This window comes from Siniperca chuatsi, linkage group LG4, assembly GCF_020085105.1.
Source record: "Siniperca chuatsi isolate FFG_IHB_CAS linkage group LG4, ASM2008510v1, whole genome shotgun sequence".
In the NCBI taxonomy this organism is placed as follows: Eukaryota; Metazoa; Chordata; class Actinopteri; order Centrarchiformes; family Sinipercidae; genus Siniperca; species Siniperca chuatsi.
The window spans coordinates 12,014,144-12,032,567 of NC_058045.1; the positions used below are offsets into that span (position 1 = coordinate 12,014,144).

The window sequence follows — 18,424 nt, forward strand, 5'->3', positions numbered from 1 at the left end:
ATTAAACAAACAAGATATAGTGTGTTAATCAGTGAGCTTTAGAGGTGCTGGAAGGTGGATTTTTTTTTTTAACCTTCGGATAGAGCCAGGCTAGCTGTTTCCCCCTGCTTCTTGTCTTTATACTAAGCTAAGCTAATTGTCTGCTGGCTGTAGCTTCATATTTAGCATACAGATATGAAAATGGTGTCAATTTTCTCATCTAACTCTCATCAGGAATGTGAAAAAAAGTACTTATTTATTTATTTATTTGCACAATAATGTAGAAAAGTTTTTTATGTATGTATTTTTCAACATTTCTGATGATAGGGACAAGGCACCAGGACAGAGGGAGTGTGATTACTCCATTGATAACATCAATAAGTGTATCCGGGACATTGAGCAAGCTTCCCTCGCTGCAGTTGGGCAGACCTTGCCCTGCAGAGATGATATCTCCATGGAAGTGAGTTCAAGTACCCCATCAGCTCTATCTTGTCTTAGAGAATGAACTTAATGGAATCTGTAGTCTTTCTGTTGTGACTTATACCGTAATTCCCTGCTGCCGTAACTCATCAGGCGCTCCAGGAGCAGCTGACATCCTCTGTGCAGGAGATTGGGCATCTGATTGATCCTGTCTCCACAGCGGCCCGAGGCGAAGCTGCCCAACTAGGACACAAGGTGCTGGTCTGGCCATATATCCCTTCATCCCCTCTGGATTTAGAAAGAAAAACCCATTCCGTCGGTTTTCTATCTTGTGATGCAATCCTTTCTCATTCAGCTCTCTTATACTCATTCTCCCAGGTGACCCAGCTGGCAAGTTACTTCGATCCACTCATTGTGGCATCGGTGGGCCTGGCCTCAAAGCTGCACGACCACCAGCAGCAGATGACCATCCTAGACCAGACCAAGACTCTGTCTGAGTCTGCCCTACAGATGCTTTATGCTGCCAAGGAAGGCGGAGGAAACCCAAAGGTACTAAGCAGTTCATATAGCTACAGTGTGTTTAGCCTACCATGACCACTATTTCAAGGGTGACCTGTGATAGTAAGGTCAAGACAGTAATGCAGTCATGTTTTTTCCAGGGTAGATCTAATTTTTTAAGATGATCAAGCCTAGCTTTACTGCTGAGCATGAAGAATTTCCATCTGCCTCAGCTTCTGTAATTCTCTATTATATGTTCTTCTTTCAGCTGTAAGTCATTTGCTCATATCAAACTCAGACAGAACAAAGCGGCAGCAGTTCTTACTAGATTTTAGTGATCATTTTTTAAAACTTGTTCCCTGCGCAACTTCTAATCCTATTCTCGGGTGATTAAATATTGCTGTTGTATAACATGTAAACTTTGCAAAATTTTGAACTTGGAGTTTGAATTATTAGAAAATAGGGTGGTACACGCTCCTTACAGCAGCAAGAATCCAGCCCAGTGAAGTAGTGAATACTTAACTATAGGGACACTCTGGAGCTGTTGTCAAGCTGATAAATGTCTTTCCGGCTAGACCAAGACAGTATCACAGAAACGTTAATCAGCTGACTGTGTCCCCAGGCGTCCCACACCCACGATGCCATCTCTGAAGCAGCCCAGCTGATGAAGGAGGCTGTGGACGACATCATGGTGACTTTGAATGAGGCGGCCAGTGAAGGGGGCATGGTCGGGGGCATGGTGGAGTCCATCGCTGAGGCCATGGGCAGGGTGAGTAACGGTGTGTTTGTGTGTGTTTTGATAGAGAATGCATGCACAATATGTGTGATACCATCTCATGAGAAGTCTGCTCAGGTGGTTTAAATGGATTTCAGGTTGACACTTGTTCCCTATCTTATTTGTCTGAAGGCAAAATGAGCTTCCACAGTGGGTGTGCTGAGAGTCCTTGTCAGTGACTCTCATTAGTCCAGTAGATGACAAGTTTTAAGTCCACAGCCCACTGGTGATGTTAGCTGTCACTCCTCCTGCTGGGGGATATGTCACTGTGTTGACAGCGCGGTTAATAATTGACGATGATCTGCGCATACTTGGGTTAGATCGTATCCTTCATTTTTATTTTTCTTCCTTGTGTTTTTTATTTTACCCTTAGCTTAAACATAGGAGAGCAACCATCAATAAAACACCATTAGCATAAATAAAGTGAAACAGCTTTACAAGAATGCATACATAAAAACGAATGGCATTCACACTAATGGCTTTTTAATTGTTAAGAAATGATATATCAATTAACAATTTGTACTAAAATAAGAACTTGGGTTGTCGAATGGTGTGCATCCAATATTGGCATTGTCAGCATAACCCAATTTATCTTTGTAGTGGCCTCTTAAATGAATCAGCCTAAGTTCGGACAATCTGACCTCCTACAATAATGTACCTTCTAGAAGGCTACATAGCATTGAGGCTAACCTTTTATTAGCCACATCCATCAAGGTTGGTGTCATAAATGTACTAAACTATATATGTTTGGTCTATCTTTTTAACATAAGCACATAACATAAACATATTTTTGATAAAGATTAGTTTAAATTTGGTTATTAAAGAATTGTGACCAAGATATTTACTGAGCTGGGCATTTTTTTTTGTTGACAAATAAAATTGTCAGTGCTCTCTAGTGGAGGAACTAAATAATGGAGACACTGTTTATAAATTACCTCAAGCATATCTTGAGAATTTCTGTACTGCAATTTCTTGTTACTTATCGGTCAACATATACGATAGATAGATGTATCTATAAAAAGCTAATATTGGAAGATATATTGTCCTGACCGATTTAATGATCGGGCTGTAGTTTGGTCTGCAGTCATCTTCCAAAAATTAGGGGGAGCAAAAAGTCCATGGGAGTGGTCTAACACGAAAAAAAGCTGCATTGGCAGGTGATCAGCCAAGGTAATCCTTCACTTTATTGTGCGCTGACAACCTGGCAAACCAAAAGCTCCTCATATTTAGTATTTTAACATCTTAATACTAATCTATAAAGCATTCATAATATAATACAGAATGAAATTCACAGCTTCTTACCGAAGGTTTAACTAAGCTATTAGACCACACCTTTAAAAAATGGTGGAACAATTATTAATAAAATAATGAATTGAAACCTCATCCTTTATAGCATGCTTTATTGCAAAGCAATACCAAGCTAAATTATAAAGTCTCACATAAATGGGAGTACCTAGTATAAAAACACATAGGATAACTATGTAAGCCCTAAAATAAATAAGTACTAAAGGGTTGATCTTCACAGCTGGATGAAGGAACACCTCCTGAACCCGAGGGCTCCTTTGTGGACTACCAGACCACCATGGTGAAGTTCTCCAAGGCCATTGCTATCACTGCACAGGAGATGGTGAGTGCACTAATGCACTAGAATATCCAAGGCTGACTCTGTGTTTCCCATTACATTTCCAATCTACAATGACAATATTTGTCAGTAGGGCTAGAGAAACATTAATCTGCCTCTGCTGACGATGTATGTTCTATCTGTCGCCAGATGACTAAGTCGGTAACCTGCCCTGAGGAGCTTGGTGGCCTTGCCTCTCAGGTGACAGTGGACTATGGACAGCTAGCACACCAAGGACGCCTGGCTGCAGCCACTGCAGAGCCAGAGGAGGTGGGAAGCCATGCTCTCTGTCCTATTGAGTATGTGGGGGGTGGGGGGGGGAATGACATACTCTTATGAAAGATTTAACACATCACGCCATATATCTCTTTGCAGTTGTGCCTCTGAAATGTCAGACTGAAATATCAGCTTAGGTCTGCATTTTACACCAAAAATGCTTTTGGATGTATTCACTCACGCTCTGATTAGAGCAGATGTTTGCTGTTCTTTGATATGACACCCCTTCCTCAAGGCTGCTCCGGACAGTGTCAGATCAAAAAGAAATGTACCCCTCCAGCATCCATCGTTTTCGACACACACACACTCTTCTCTCAAAGCTTTTATGTTTGGTCCAGCAATATGTGGAAACATTGCGCTAATAAGGACACAGCTCTTATCAATATCTTGTATATAACAGGCTGCTTGAAACCCTGCTGGTTACCATAGCGACATTGTGCCTCTACAAGTCTAAAAGCCTATAGTGATGCTTATAATGAAGTACCACCCACCCGTGAATCTCAGTCTGGAAATTAAAGGTGTAGTGCCAGCACTCCCTCCCTGAGCTTGAAATCATTTGTTATCCACCCGCTGGATAAGCGACATGCCAGTTTAGGACATGATTGTAATTGTGTAGTACAGTGACACAAGATGAGTAGATGGATGCGGTTTAAGTCAATGCCTGGCTATGCTTTTAGGTTGGTTTCCAGATAAGGACACGGGTGCAAGAGCTGGGCCATGGCTGTATCTACCTGGTCCAGAAGGCTGGAGCCCTCCAGCTCAGCCCCACTGACAGCTTCTCCAAAAGGGAGCTCATCGAGTGTGCCCGCGCAGTCACAGAGAAGGTAAGCCACGAGGACAGAAACTGGTACAACATCTTTAACCCTTGCAGGAGGAAGCTTTTTATTTATACATCTTGACTTTTTAATTGAAGTCTATTTTTGCCATTATTTGCCATCTCTGCTGTTGGAAGTTTGGAAGCAGCATCAACTCAGCATTAGCATTTTTATGAAAATATATTTCATGCATCACTCAGTACAGTTGCTGTATTTATATAAAGTGATAGAGAACATCTAAGTGTGTGCAACTGCAAGATTTAAGAAGAAGCAGTTCAGGTGTGAATAATTGTTGACTATACTTTAGCTGACATGTATGCTTTGTATTTTAATTATATTCGTTATTTATTATTTTTTAAGGTTTATTTTTAGCCTTGATGTTGAACAAGTCAGAAGAATATAGGTTAATGTATCTTATTTTAGGTGGTCAGGAGAGCATGCTCTCCTGACCACCCTCACGCTGTGCAGTTAATAATAATACTAATGTCTCCCTGCTGTGACCCTGGCAGCAGTATAGCCATGCTGCTCACACATTAGAATTTCTCTCCGCTCTGAGGCTGTGATCTGATTCAGGGCTCATATCAAACTTGAATAATTTGTGGTCTCACGTTTGCTGATATGTGGAGCTCATGCCTCGTTGAAGCGTTCCTCCAAAGGCTTTCCATTTGTCTGAGGGATGGGCAGACAGCAGTCTTCAAGGGAGATGTGTGATTTGCAGAGTCAGTCTCATTGACTTAATGTGATTGTGCAGCAGACTCTGATATGATGCATGTTTAACCCTGCTCCATTTTCTACTCCCAGCGTCCTCCTTTAATCCAGCTCGTCCAGACCTTTCACTCTGAACATTTGCCACCTCCTTCACCCGGTTTATAAAGGCTCCGCCAACATCCTGTAAAGAGGATATTTAATCATTAAACCTGTGCAATGCATACAGAAACAGGGGTTATTTTTAGATGTTTTTACACCTCTGAAAACATGTTTTAAGGACCTCTGCATATCTAATGCTATGCTTCACATGTTCCAGGTGTCCTTGGTACTGTCAGCACTGCAGGCGGGGAACAAAGGCACCCAGGCCTGTATCACAGCAGCCAGCGCTGTTTCTGGCATCATCGCTGACTTGGACACCACCATCATGTTCGCCTCAGCTGGAACACTGAGCCCTGAGAATGAAGAGTCTTTTGCTGACCATAGGTGCAATGACCTTGCCGCAAACAAAAAAGAGAGAGCAAGACATGATGTGAAATGAAGGCCTCTAATCACCAAAAAAGAGAAACACATGATGATGTTATAAAATGAGCAATAGATTTTTAGGTTCGAGAGCACAAGGGTAATATAACTACTGTATGTATACTTTAAGATTTCATTTGCTAGGTTTTTACTCTGCAACACCAGAGCTCCCTTTTGCTTTTGATGACTCACTCAGGAGAAGTGCAGTTTGCCAATGAAGCTGAATATTCAGATGCATTTCACATAATGAATGTAAATTGAAAACTGTCCTTACTAAACACACATTCTATTAGAAAAGCAACAGCTTCCTTTCATATTGCTGGTACTTGAGTGTGACTGTGAAGCAGATTGTGACACAAATGTGTCCTGTCCCTCAGGGAGAGCATCTTGAAGACAGCCAAGGCGCTGGTGGAGGACACCAAGCTGCTGGTTGCTGGAGCTGCGTCCAGCCAGGAGAAACTGGCCCAGGCTGCCCAGTCCTCAGCCAAGACCATCACCCAGCTCACTGAGGTGGTCAAACTGGGAGCGACCAGCATGGGCTCCGAGGACCCTGAGACACAGGTGAAGAAAATCCAAAACACATTTACACTAAAGAATGTCTAATAGAACCACAGATGTTTTGGCCATATGTAGTCACAGCTATATGCCTTTATTTTCTAACAAAGCTCAGTTATTACTTTTTAATTCAGCTGCACAGAGCTTTAACCGCCTATTATAACCCATTACCATTATACTATTCCATAATATTAGTCATCAACAATGAATGTCTTCTATCTTTCTGTATACCAAGCGTTAGATTCTTTGTGTAATTGCAGTTTCATCTGATAAAGATTGTGTCTCCTTTTTCCCCTGTGTGTATGCCTCTATCTCTGCCCTCCACTAAGTCTGAAGTATCATGACTAGGTGGGAGTGATAAAGGCTGCGGTGTTAAATCCTCTCCCCAGGGTGCTACTGATAAACCTATACTCTGGCCATTGTGCCGTATTGATACCAGCTCTATCTCCTCAGGTGGTTCTGATAAACGCAGTGCGGGATGTGGCCAAGGCTCTGGCCGAACTCATCGGTGCTACCAAATGTGCCGCCGGCAAGCCAGCTGACGACCCATCCATGTATCAGCTGAAGAGCGCTGCCAAGGTAAAGGCATAGACCGCTCAAACAAATGACAAATCTGGTTTAGCTGTGTTTTGATTTCAGCAATGCAAGTCTCCAATTTATTATTCAGCTTATGCTTTGTCACTGAGAGCATACTGCGTGTAGATATGCTCTCTTTGTAGTTTGACGTATCTGGTAGCACAAAGTAAAGCTTTTTCAAAAGAATGATATGACAGTCCTTATCAGAGTTTGTAAGGTATTCTCTTTTTCTGTCATATTTGTATGTGGGACTAGACACATCACTAAGATGTACATTGTGTGCATGCATTTTTGCACGTGAGAGAGAGGTTGGTATGCTTCACTGAGAACTATCTGTAACCACAGGACTTTTTGTATTGTGATCGTTAAGACTGAAGTTTCAAGTAAAGATCAGCCTAACAATTCTATTTGTCACGCCAAGTCAGTTTTATTTATATAGCTCAAAAACACGAGTTTGAGTCTGTACAAGAGAAAAAACTCCACATAAAAAAAACTTTATAGGTGAAACTAATGGGCAAAACATCAGAAAAAGCAACACATGCCATAGGTGGCATATGTACAGAGAAGACAGAAATATCAGTAGTAGAATTACAAGTTGGAGAAACAATGTTACAATAAGAAATAAATAACAAGTAAAGTTTCAGTCAAAGTGTACGTTTAAGTTGTTCTAAAGATGTTGCACAACTTCCAGGTGCCAAGAGTTGTTATTTTACTCTTGATCATCATGACCATCGTCATGCCTTCCAACTGCTGAAAAATAAAAACTAGAGAGCAGACCTTTGGCATCTAACCTTGATGCAGCTGCAGTCGCTGCAATAGAGTAACAAAGATCAGTGACAGAGCCTCAGACACGTCTGAACCAAAGATGCACTAGTCTTCTGCAAACATCCTTATATTATTTATTTATCATTCTCACAACTATCATCCCAAGCACATCATGTAACTCTGTTGCATGGGGTTTCTTCGTGTTTTCTCATCTAAATGGAATTAGGGCCACCCATGGACCTGGTTATGTTGACAGATTGTTTCTGTTCCTCCAACATATGGTGACCTCCAAATGGGACCCTCTCAAACTCGTGGTGATCATGTTGCTAACCTAATAATATAGAATTTGCTGAATGCAGCGCAGACAGAACAGAATGTGTCACCATGAATAAAACTTTAAAAAATTGTTTTTCCCCCATCCTAGGTGTCAGTGAATAAACTGCAGCAGTAAATCACCTCTTTTAATTTGAAATACATCCCTCGGTGTTATCTTTCTTTAGCAGATAATGTCTTTCGTTTTCATTACATACACACCTTCAACACATGTAACCATTATTCATTGTAATGGAATCAGTCAAGGAGGAGTCAAAAATATTTTTTTTAATGTAATGTTTTGCTGCTGAGGAGAAAGAGCTCCACCTCCTGGTTTGACTGCAAGCCTCATCATTACTCCCTTTTATTTGACAGGTCATGGTGACCAACGTGACGTCTCTTCTAAAAACAGTGAAGGCAGTGGAGGATGAAGCGACTCGTGGGACAAGGGCACTGGAGGCCACCATTGAGTGCATCAAGCAGGAGCTGACAGTAAGAGTGCCTCATCGGCCAAACCTCTTCTTTATGGTCTTTTGGAAGTCAACTGAACAGACACAGCCTCTCTGCAAAGCTGGCTCAAAGAGGGTCAGGGATATCTATGTCTATTATTCTGAACAAAACAGGGGAGCTTTTTGTTCTTTTTCCTTTATTATCTGTCCAGCTCCTTTCCTTCCCCTTCCCTCTCAGCCCCTGCAGGTTTCTCACAGCTCTTATCAGGGTCTGGGTAGCAGGCGCAAGCAGAGTGAGAAAGGAAGAAGATTTCAAGAGCTTGTTTTTTTGTAATTTAGTGCTAATCCTTATTGGCGGACCCCCAGACCGAGAGGAGGCTTTACCGAGAGCTGGAGTCAGAGCCAAGTTTAACACAGTCTACCTAACTCCTGATTATTCTGCTACCCATATCTGCTCCTCACTTGTTTGCACCTTCTGCTACTATACAGAGTCCATATGCACTTCTTTATGTCTTCTCTGAGAATGTTTAACATATCTGAGCCTACCTGTGTCTGTGGGTCTTCATCATATCAGGTGTTCCAGTCCAAGGACATCCCAGACAAGTCCACCACACCCGAGGAGTTCATCCGCATGACAAAGGGCATCACCATAGCAACAGCCAAGGCAGTGGCTGCAGGCAACTCTGCTCAGCAGGAGGACGTGATCGCCACTGCCAACCTGAGCCGCAAAGCCATTTCCGATATGCTGACTACCTGCAAGGTGCTAATCCACACTGCCCTGCCAGAACAGGTCTCACTCAGACATCACCAGGCTGCCAGGGAACATGTGAGCCCAGCCTGCTGAGAGCAGATAGGACTTTAGGGTCTAGTCTTCTTTATGGCTGCTCCCGCTGGTAGTGACTCAGTCACTTTTCAAAGTCGTGCAGCGGAGCCTCAGTCATTGATGTCCTTCAGTGACTGTAGAGCACTGGTTACAAGACAAAAACAGAAGGAATACAGAGCATTGTAGGCTATGATTTTGGAAATCAAGACATTACCAACAAATTAGTGAAGTGTTTTTATTAGCTATGAATTTGAAATGTGATTGGCACTAAATAATGTACATATCCACACCTAAAATTGTATAAAGGCTATTCCAGACATCACAGAGCCCATTTTCACTTTAATTTCAGGACCTGTGTAAAATCTTAACATTCCAGTGGGAATCACTTTTTAAATTTACCATTCAGCATTGTTTTCTCACCCTTCCAGCAAGCGGCTTGTCACCCAGAAGTGGGCGGGGAATTGAGGAGCAAGGCCCTGCAGTACGGCTCTGAGTGCACCACAGGATACATTAACCTTCTGGAGCAAGTGCTGCAGGTTAGAATGAGACAGTCTCATAAATAAAGGATGGAAGTGACTTGCATTTCTGTGTGTGTGTGTGTGTGTGTGTGTGTGTGTGTGTGTCTGTAGCAACAGTGTGGAAGAGTGGATCCTGATATTTACTATTACTAAGTGAGGTTTTACAGGTCTTGTCTGCAGGATTAAATCCTCTGATGCTTGAAAAACTTCCCTGGCTTCCTGTCAGTCATGCTGGCGTTCACTGAGGCATCAACTTAACTAAGGGAATAAGGCTGGTGATATTCTATGTACAAATCCCACAACAATACCAAAACCAACAATTTGATCCTACTAACAAGTGTTATCTGTATTGCCCGATGTAGCTTATTCTTCTGTGCCACCGACCGCTATCATTTTCCAGAAACTGTTAAAAACACACAAATGAGCCACACTGTTGCACTGGGTGACATGATCTTCATTATGAAATTACTCAGCCTTTTTTAGAATTGAAACCATATATTGTTGACCTGTTCCTACAAACACTTATGTCAACGAATAGGCTTGGGGTTGAGTGCCACAGTGAGGGGAGGGAAGTCTAACACATTGTTAATTTTGGGGTTTACTTGAGGTTTTTTGTCGATAAGAAAAATACAGAATAATGTCAGCCTTATCCTTGAAAGGTCTCATGAATGACAACGAACCTTTACCAATGAATGACAAAACTGAAGACATGAAATTTGCTTTATGCCTGTAACCACATTCATCTTAAAAATAATATATATATATATGTATTTTTTATATCTTACAACACATTCCCCCTCTACAGAAGATCTGATTTAATTTCTGAGCACCTTGTTGCATACATCTGCATATTAATCAGCAAAACTTATTTTCATTAAATTCCTTAGTTCATAATAACACTCCCCATGTGTTATGTGAAGACAAGTGTGTTGACATGTAATAATTGCTAATTATTAAGTAGCTTAATTAATTATCTCACTTGCATAATTAGTTACAGGCACAACATGCTGGTTCTGGCAGGACATTAGGCCACTACATGTACCTTGTGTTATAATTTGAAGTCTAGTATAGTGCTGTTGCTACTTCGCCAGTCAACTAGTTGCGCAAGAAACAAAAGAACCAAATGTGAAAAATACGCCAACAGTAACTGACTTACAGGAAGACTCTTCTATCAAGTTAATCTTGTACATAATATTTACTTGTGCCTCTTGTTCATGTGTTTGGCTTTTGTATTTTCAGGTGCTGCAGAAGCCCATGCCCGAGCAGAAGCAGCAGCTGGCCGTACACTCGAAGCACGTGGCAGCGTGTGTGACAGAGCTCGTCCAGACAGCTGAGGCCATGAAAGGTGCGGCCACACATACTGCTCATGAACGCACACAAACGAAAGTTAGGCTTAACAACCTTTAGTTACCAGTGACCCCACTCTGAATGATGTCAGGATTATATGGACCATTTTCCTGTTGCCAAAAAAAAGTTGGATTTTAATTTTAAAGTGACTGCGAGACATTATAGCCACTGCAGTGTAAAACTGGCAAAGCTTAAATTGCAGAATACAGTCAGTTTGAAGAGAGGGGATTCCCAGGAGCCAACTCAATTTGATAAAATGTAAAAAACCATGACAGGATTGTAGAGATGTTAGAGATTAGTCAAAGGAGTCCTAATCCTCTTGAATGAATACTATTATAGTGTTACTGAGTCAAGCCACCAAACCTGTCTGCATCTGTAGCAAAGATAGGTCATGAAAATCTCTTTAGAATATTGAAATCATATCATGAGTGCTGTGCAAATTGTTCCAAATTAAGATCTGTAGGATGATTATGACACAAAAGTACAAGAGTGTTTCCTCTAGAAGCTGCACTGCTGCATCTGACAGGAGTAATAGATTGTGTTTGGATGAGAATTAGATTTCAGCATATAGCCTAAGACCCAGCGGGGCTATCCACTTCACCTCTCTAATGTCCTATGTGCTCTCTCCCTCTCTCTTTCCTTGCTGCCTCAGATGGAGGTAAGTGGGATATGGTGTGTTTTGTTCCTCCAGATCACCTTTCATAGAGTCAGAAGGGAGTAGAGGAGTAGATGGCTTGGGGGTGCGCGTGCACAACAGATTTCCCCAGAGCTCAACATAATCTATGAAAACATTGTTCCATCTGCTTTACCAAGCTGTTTCCAAACAGCTCCGTTTTATGGGCACTTAAAAACCTATAAAAAGACAATGATCCATCAAATGTTCATTTCTTCTAACTTTTAGTTTATCTTATTTAACTTTGAGGCATTACTGTCATACTGCAAACAATTCCTGCAAACAATATAGAGCTCATGAGCATTGCTGCAGTTGAAGTGGGTTGAGATTTAGCATCTCTGTGATGCCTGGATTGTGTGAAAGAGTGCATTAAAAATGGCTGAAGCATAATATTGACCTCTTTGTTACATAAAATAAAATGTTATCACCAGAATTATTGCAGTGGTGTTTCTTTTGTGAGTCTGTGCTAAAAAAAATCATGTGCTAACCAACGCCTGGGTATGTGATGTTCCTGTTCAGGATCCGAGTGTGTGGACCCCGAGGACCCCACTGTCATCGCTGAGACTGAGCTCCTCGGAGCAGCAGCGTCCATTGAAGCTGCAGCCAAGAAACTAGAGCAGCTGAAACCCAGAGCCAAGCCCAAGGTATAAGTGCCCCTCTCAACTCTTTCCACCCACACAAACCCACGCACAGCTTTTTGCCATTAATCAGCAGGGAGACGATGTGGGCCGAAGGTAGGAAAAGGTGACACTGACTTTGAAGTGGAGTCATCTTTTTCAGTGACTGAGCTACTATCTCTATCATTAAAGGAGAAAAAATGCTTCTATGTTACACAAACGATGTTGACTCAGGCAGCTGGTCCAGTGAGTTAACATATGATGCTTGGAAAACTTTCTTCAAAAGGAACTTTTGGACATTATTTTGAGTTGTGTTGCCAGGAGACGCAATTACACTGCTGGGTCCGCGAGCTTATGTTGGAATGAGTTCAAATGTGTGATGAACTGTTGTGACCCTTTCTGAAAGAGAGGGCCTCTGTCTTATTTCCTTTGTTTTATTGCAGTGTTCCTCATTTCTAAACTAAACCAAGGGAGGCTTTTTCAGCCCATTATTCCTCTCCCCCACACTGCGGTATTGCCTAAAAAACAAAACAACTTTACCACATCATACGCAGAGAAAATAGTAAAAATAGGCAAAATATGGAAGATGGTAGTGATAGTGAAATTACTTTTATGTTGTTCTGTATGCAATACAGGGTTGTGTTTGTGGTGTACTACTGCATGATTGTGTTGTTTGTTTATCTGTCTCTGGAGACTGGATAGTTAGTGCTCTTCCTTCTGTACCTGTAGTGCTCTCCCCCTTTTCTATACCTCTTCCTATACACAAAGTGTCAGTTCAACCCCCTGCCCGTATGATATACAGGAAAGCATATTTAGGTTACCCCAGTTTTAATAAAGACCATATAATGCTCTGTCTCATACCATTCCACAGCTACAGACTGACTTTATGAGGACCTTGATGTTTATGAAAGGGGATGAGCGAGTGAAAGGCTTTTCCTCTTTTAGATGTCAGTGTCTCCCTCTAGTGATCTAATAGGAAGCAAGCTTTGGCTAATAGCATTTAAAGGGGGACTGCCACTGAATTTCACTGTTTTTTTTTTTCCTCATGTGAGGAAAATTCAATTTATATTACCATCCCTCGCTATCCCCCATATTCAAAAACTAGCTAATATTTGTCCATCCATAATCTGTGTTTATATACTGATTTAGAGGACAAAATAAAATCCAAAGACAGAGATCTGACCACAAAGAAAACATTTCAGTCCACAGTCTGAAACAACTGCAGAGCACCATGTGCAATCTTTTGAGATTATGATAATGTACTACCCCGAGTTAATTATTTACTGAGACAGAGCTAACAAAATACCACATAATTCTTAGAAGCATTAAGCCACCTTAAAGCCTGTAAAATAGGTGTTATGGTTTTATTTATTTGTGTAAAACAGCTTGGATTCTACTTCTTCCTCCTCTTTACTCTCCTCTCTGCTCCTTCGTCCCTCCCATCCTATAAGGGGGGAGGTATCTCCTGCTCCCAGCATGCTTCCTTGCCCTGCCTCTCCCCCCCTCTCTGAGCCGTTGTAGACCTGGAAGCCTTCTCTGCAGGGCTCTGTCTGATATGTTTGATATATTAGGTTGTTATTCAGTCCAACTATATATCAAACATATTCCTACAGTGTCCCGCCCTGTCTCCAGCCACGTGTGCCTTATGTGTTTATGGAGGTCTGTGGTCAGTCACATGCTGTTGACTGCTGAGTCAGAGATGGCCATTTGTTAACTGTTTCTGAAGTGATGCACTGTGATCTTCATAATGATATTTAGTTCAGGTTTGAAAAAAAAATCCAGATACAGCAATAAAATCTGAATTTTTTTTTTTTACTCAGTGACTCAAGATCTTAGTATTTATAAAATCCTGGTTATGGCTCTGGTTGACCTGTTGACACAGCAATAACATACTATACTTGTAAGTCTAAATTAATATGTGTTTTTACTTTCAGCAGGCAGACGAGACGCTGGATTTTGAGGAGCAGATCTTAGAAGCAGCAAAGTCCATTGCTGCAGCAACTAGCGCTCTTGTTAAATCTGCATCAGCAGCTCAGAGAGAACTGGTGGCTCAAGGCAAGGTCAGTCAACACACCCACTCAGACACTCCGCAAGATACTATACATTACTAATAATGTAAAACAACATACAGTATATGTTATGTTTTTTTACCCAATGTCTACCTCAGGTGGGATCCAATCTAGCCAATGCAGTGGATGACGGCCAGTGGTCACAGGGTCTCATATCAGCTGTAAGTAATGCCGTCTAATACTTCTAACTTCAATACGTTTATAAATTACTGTATAAACTTGTATGTCTAAGTAATGTTACCCAGTTTAAAACTAAATGTAAAGATCATGTGAGCAATTTGTTGCTTGTTGTAGGCGCGTATGGTAGCGGCAGCCACCAGTAACCTGTGTGAGGCAGCTAACGCCTCAGTGCAGGGCCACGCCAGCGAGGAGAAGCTCATCTCTTCCGCCAAACAGGTTGCAGCCTCCACAGCTCAGCTGCTGGTAGCCTGCAAGGTGAAGGCTGACCAGGATTCTGAAGCCATGAGGAGACTACAGGTAACACTGAAACAGTTTTAATTTATCCATGGGAACAGTGTACACAAGCATTGTGTGCATGCTAACTTTGAGATTATCTGTTTGAAGGCTGCTGGCAATGCAGTGAAGCGAGCTTCAGACAACCTGGTGAGGGCAGCTCAAAAAGCAGCATTTGACAAGACTGAAGATGACAGTGTGGTGGTAAAGACCAAATTTGTTGGAGGCATAGCTCAGGTGAGACAAAATCCTGAAAAAATGTTTATCGTTCCTATTGTGCAGTTTGCCCTTTTCACTGAATGTTTGCACCTCTCGCTGATATGCCAAAATGCCACAGTCGTTTTTTTCCGAAATTGTAATGAGCTGCTGTGGATAAACAGCCCATCAGCTTCATTTCAATGCTGTTTATCAGGTTTTTTCACACACCCACAGCTGCAAAACATCACATCTCTTGAAGACTTGCTTCCTCTTCATCTTTGCAAAGATTTGACAGTAATTGAAGAGTGAGTGTCTCTTTTTTTAAAACCTGAGGGTGCTACAGGAAGCTTTACTTTTCATCTCGATTGATTGAGTTCCTGTCTCAGTCAGTGGTGCACCCCAGCTGGGCATCACCTTGTCAATTTTTCTATCTGACTAGTGAGGCTCGAGATGACATTGTTTCTCTAACTACTTTAGACTTTGATTGACCATTTATTTATTTTTTTAACGGCCCAAATAATATCACTATTATTAATATTATAAAAGGTATAGCCTAATGCTAACTATCCTTACTACTATTATTCATTTAGATCAGAAAACAGTTCATAAAATGTTTAAAATCTGATTTATGAACCACTTGTGGTTGACAGCTAATACAATAATAAAGCACATGCAGTCCAAAAGTTGTTATGCAATTACCTATTCAAGTTTTTGCTGTAATGTTTAATTGCTTCTTTCTACTTGCATCTTCTCCACTTATGTGAATGTATAGACATTTTTAGGAAGTTTGGTTCATTTTAATATACCATAAGCCATACTTTGTCATATAAGATGCTGTTTTCTGTATTTTCTCTAGTGTGTTGTGCTTAAGTTAACAGCCTGTACAGTGTGAGCTGATTCTCAGTTATCCACAGCAATGGGATTATGATGAGTAGAAGGCACATTTTCTGTCAGCTGTTCCCATTCTCCTCAGATTATTGCAGCTCAGGAGGAGATGCTGAGAAAGGAGCGAGAGCTGGAGGAAGCACGGAAGAAGTTGGCTCAGATCCGACAGCAGCAGTACAAGTTCCTGCCTAGCGAGCTGAGGGAGGATGAGGGCTGAGTGGCTGAGCAGACGGGATGTGCGTCGCACTGATGAGACCCTCTCGTCATGGGGAGATGTTGCCGATGTATGATTGGCTGCCTTACTCTCATATAACCGAGGAATATACAGCTCTTGAAACAGGCCTGTTTGGTGAGAAAAACAAGTGCCTGTGCTCTGTAGTGTATTTGTGTGCGTGTGTGTGTGTGTGTGTGTGACGTGTGTATGTATTTGTCAGTGAATGGCATTCACATTCAATATGGAGAAGGTTGTTACAGTTGTCACTATAAGGAAGTTGAGACAGTAAAGACATAAAGTTGTATGATAAACGTATCATTGCTTTGTGAGTGTTACTGCATCATGAGCATTACTGACTGTTACAATCATGAATCGAATGCAGAAATCCTCTATAATCATTGAATGTTCTATAATTGTTGAAGGTTTAGAGCAAATAGAAATGAACTGATGATAGCTTGTATTCTAAATGTAAAAACCTCAAAGGGTTAATAAAAAGACTTGGGGCGCCTCACCACTGGCTTGCATGCACCATAATGTCTATACATATCAATGAAGCTACTAACCAATGGAGTAGTATAGAGTGGAAAGGCACTTGGGGTTTGCTGTTAAACTAGCAAATCTTTAGAAATCAAGGATTCTGATTAACCTATGTTGTTCAGCTTGATGCCAAACAATGGGGGGGGGGTTCTGATTGGCGTAAATGTCAAATAGAAAAAAGAAAATAACCACTGGCCAACACTAGCTATAAAGATATTTATTCTTGACTGATATTTTTTAAGTAAGAAAGTTGTTCTTAAAGCACATACAGGTGTAATCTGTGTTATTCAGAGAATCTGGACTATATGTGACCAAATATGTCATGCTGCTTGTACATCATGTCACTTCATGTAACCCCACCAGTTCTTCCCTCACATACACAGAGCTGTGTAAGGAATATATGTTTACATTATCTGTCATGTTTTTTTCTCTCTCGTCTTCATGTTTTAATTCCTCTCCCATTAACACTGGCCAGATTTTGTTCGGATACCAACTGTGCTGTACACACACACACACACACACACACACAGATACAGCTATTTTCCACCAGTCACTGCCCTGTCATGGTAAAGGCATTTTCACTTTAGACTGTCTATAGCAATACATTACACTGACTATCCTAGCGAGATAATAATGAGACTCTGCGCTGTTGGTAGATTGGATGGAAGATTGGTTCTGTGCAATGATATTTGGCTTTGGGCTCTTGAATGAAACGAGCATACCTTATGCACTGAAGTTGCTCATAAACATACGCACTGAAGAAGGCAATTTAAAGCTTCCATTATATTAAATAGGTAGTTAATAAATAGTTAATTAAGTAGGACATTCTCCTAACAAACTAGAAGGAAACAGCTTTGAGCCCTGATTGAATTAAATTTTTTTTTTCTTTAGTTTGTTAATGTTTAATATATTGGAAATTTTAAGCAGTTCATCTCCTCAGTCTGTCTATACCAGTGTCTGGTCTGCATTGTGTACTAGTGCCTTACTTGAGTCTGCGTTGCGAGCAGCTGAAGATCAGGCTAGATGGGAGCCTGAGCTTTGTCCTCTCTGGATCAGAACATTTTGTCTATTCCCCATCGGGGTCTTAATGAACTGTCACCTAGTCCTTTGCCATACAATACAATGCCTTGGCTGGTGGCCCACTTGCCTACAATGGTATAATGCTGATATAAAAGGGCATCTGTGGATACCTTAGGATTTAGAGACCATATCGGAAGACTAACACTAGACTGCATTCCATGAGCATGTGGCAATTTGTGTATGAAGTCGAGAAATTGTTGAAATCATTATGCCAAGTCCCTCTTAAATGTTGGACCGAATAACTTCTTTGTTTCATTGTCTAACCACTATAAAAATTTAGTTTTTATCAGTAAATGTAACAATTACCCTGAAATATATTGTCTAACTGATTTGTGCGAGTATTAATGGAAGTAGAACAAGTTACTAGCTCTGTTATGAATTGGTGTTGTGCTTTCTTGAACAGACTGCATTAGTTTTATGATTTAATGCTGTATGTATAATATTTATCTGGTCACAAAAGTATTTTTTGTATTCACCAAAAATAAAGAATTTCAAACAACTAGTACCATTAAGATTGTGTCCTTTTTCATATCAGTGCATGTAGTTCACAAAAGAGATGTCTCATAGAAAAAGGTTATCCTGCATTCTTTCCAGCAGATGTCAGTATTGTCCTTCATACTTCTGTCAGAGGGGTCAATGGCTGTTTGGAGAAATATGTTCTAGTTGAAGGATTGGCAAAGTTAGCCAGACCAAATATGGACATAGTGGATGTGCTTTTTTCCCCTCCTGGTTCACAGACCAG

At 41.1% G+C, this 18,424-nt stretch overlaps 1 protein-coding gene across 7 annotated transcripts in view; it reads left to right on the forward strand.

The window, feature by feature from the left end:
* tln2b (talin 2b) overlaps positions 1–18,194 on the forward strand; it is an 82,479-nt gene extending 64,285 nt beyond the window's left edge. For 5 of the 7 annotated variants that reach the window (XM_044193719.1, XM_044193724.1, XM_044193721.1 and 2 more), the window contains exons 38-58: positions 307–439; positions 553–654; positions 778–948; positions 1,520–1,666; positions 3,198–3,299; positions 3,444–3,563; positions 4,247–4,393; positions 5,409–5,575; positions 5,989–6,172; positions 6,620–6,745; positions 8,195–8,311; positions 8,843–9,028; positions 9,520–9,627; positions 10,849–10,954; positions 11,609–11,614; positions 12,149–12,273; positions 14,181–14,306; positions 14,414–14,476; positions 14,610–14,792; positions 14,880–15,005; positions 15,940–18,194. In XM_044193719.1, coding sequence (XP_044049654.1) covers positions 307–439; positions 553–654; positions 778–948; positions 1,520–1,666; positions 3,198–3,299; positions 3,444–3,563; positions 4,247–4,393; positions 5,409–5,575; positions 5,989–6,172; positions 6,620–6,745; positions 8,195–8,311; positions 8,843–9,028; positions 9,520–9,627; positions 10,849–10,954; positions 11,609–11,614; positions 12,149–12,273; positions 14,181–14,306; positions 14,414–14,476; positions 14,610–14,792; positions 14,880–15,005; positions 15,940–16,068 — 2,674 coding nt within the window. In that variant the 3' untranslated portion in view covers positions 16,069–18,194. The remainder of the gene's footprint in view (positions 1–306; positions 440–552; positions 655–777; positions 949–1,519; positions 1,667–3,197; positions 3,300–3,443; positions 3,564–4,246; positions 4,394–5,408; positions 5,576–5,988; positions 6,173–6,619; positions 6,746–8,194; positions 8,312–8,842; positions 9,029–9,519; positions 9,628–10,848; positions 10,955–11,608; positions 11,615–12,148; positions 12,274–14,180; positions 14,307–14,413; positions 14,477–14,609; positions 14,793–14,879; positions 15,006–15,939) is intronic. The other 2 variants (XM_044193723.1, XM_044193725.1) reach the window with 1 other exon arrangement.
* Positions 18,195–18,424: the final 230 nt, after the last annotated feature.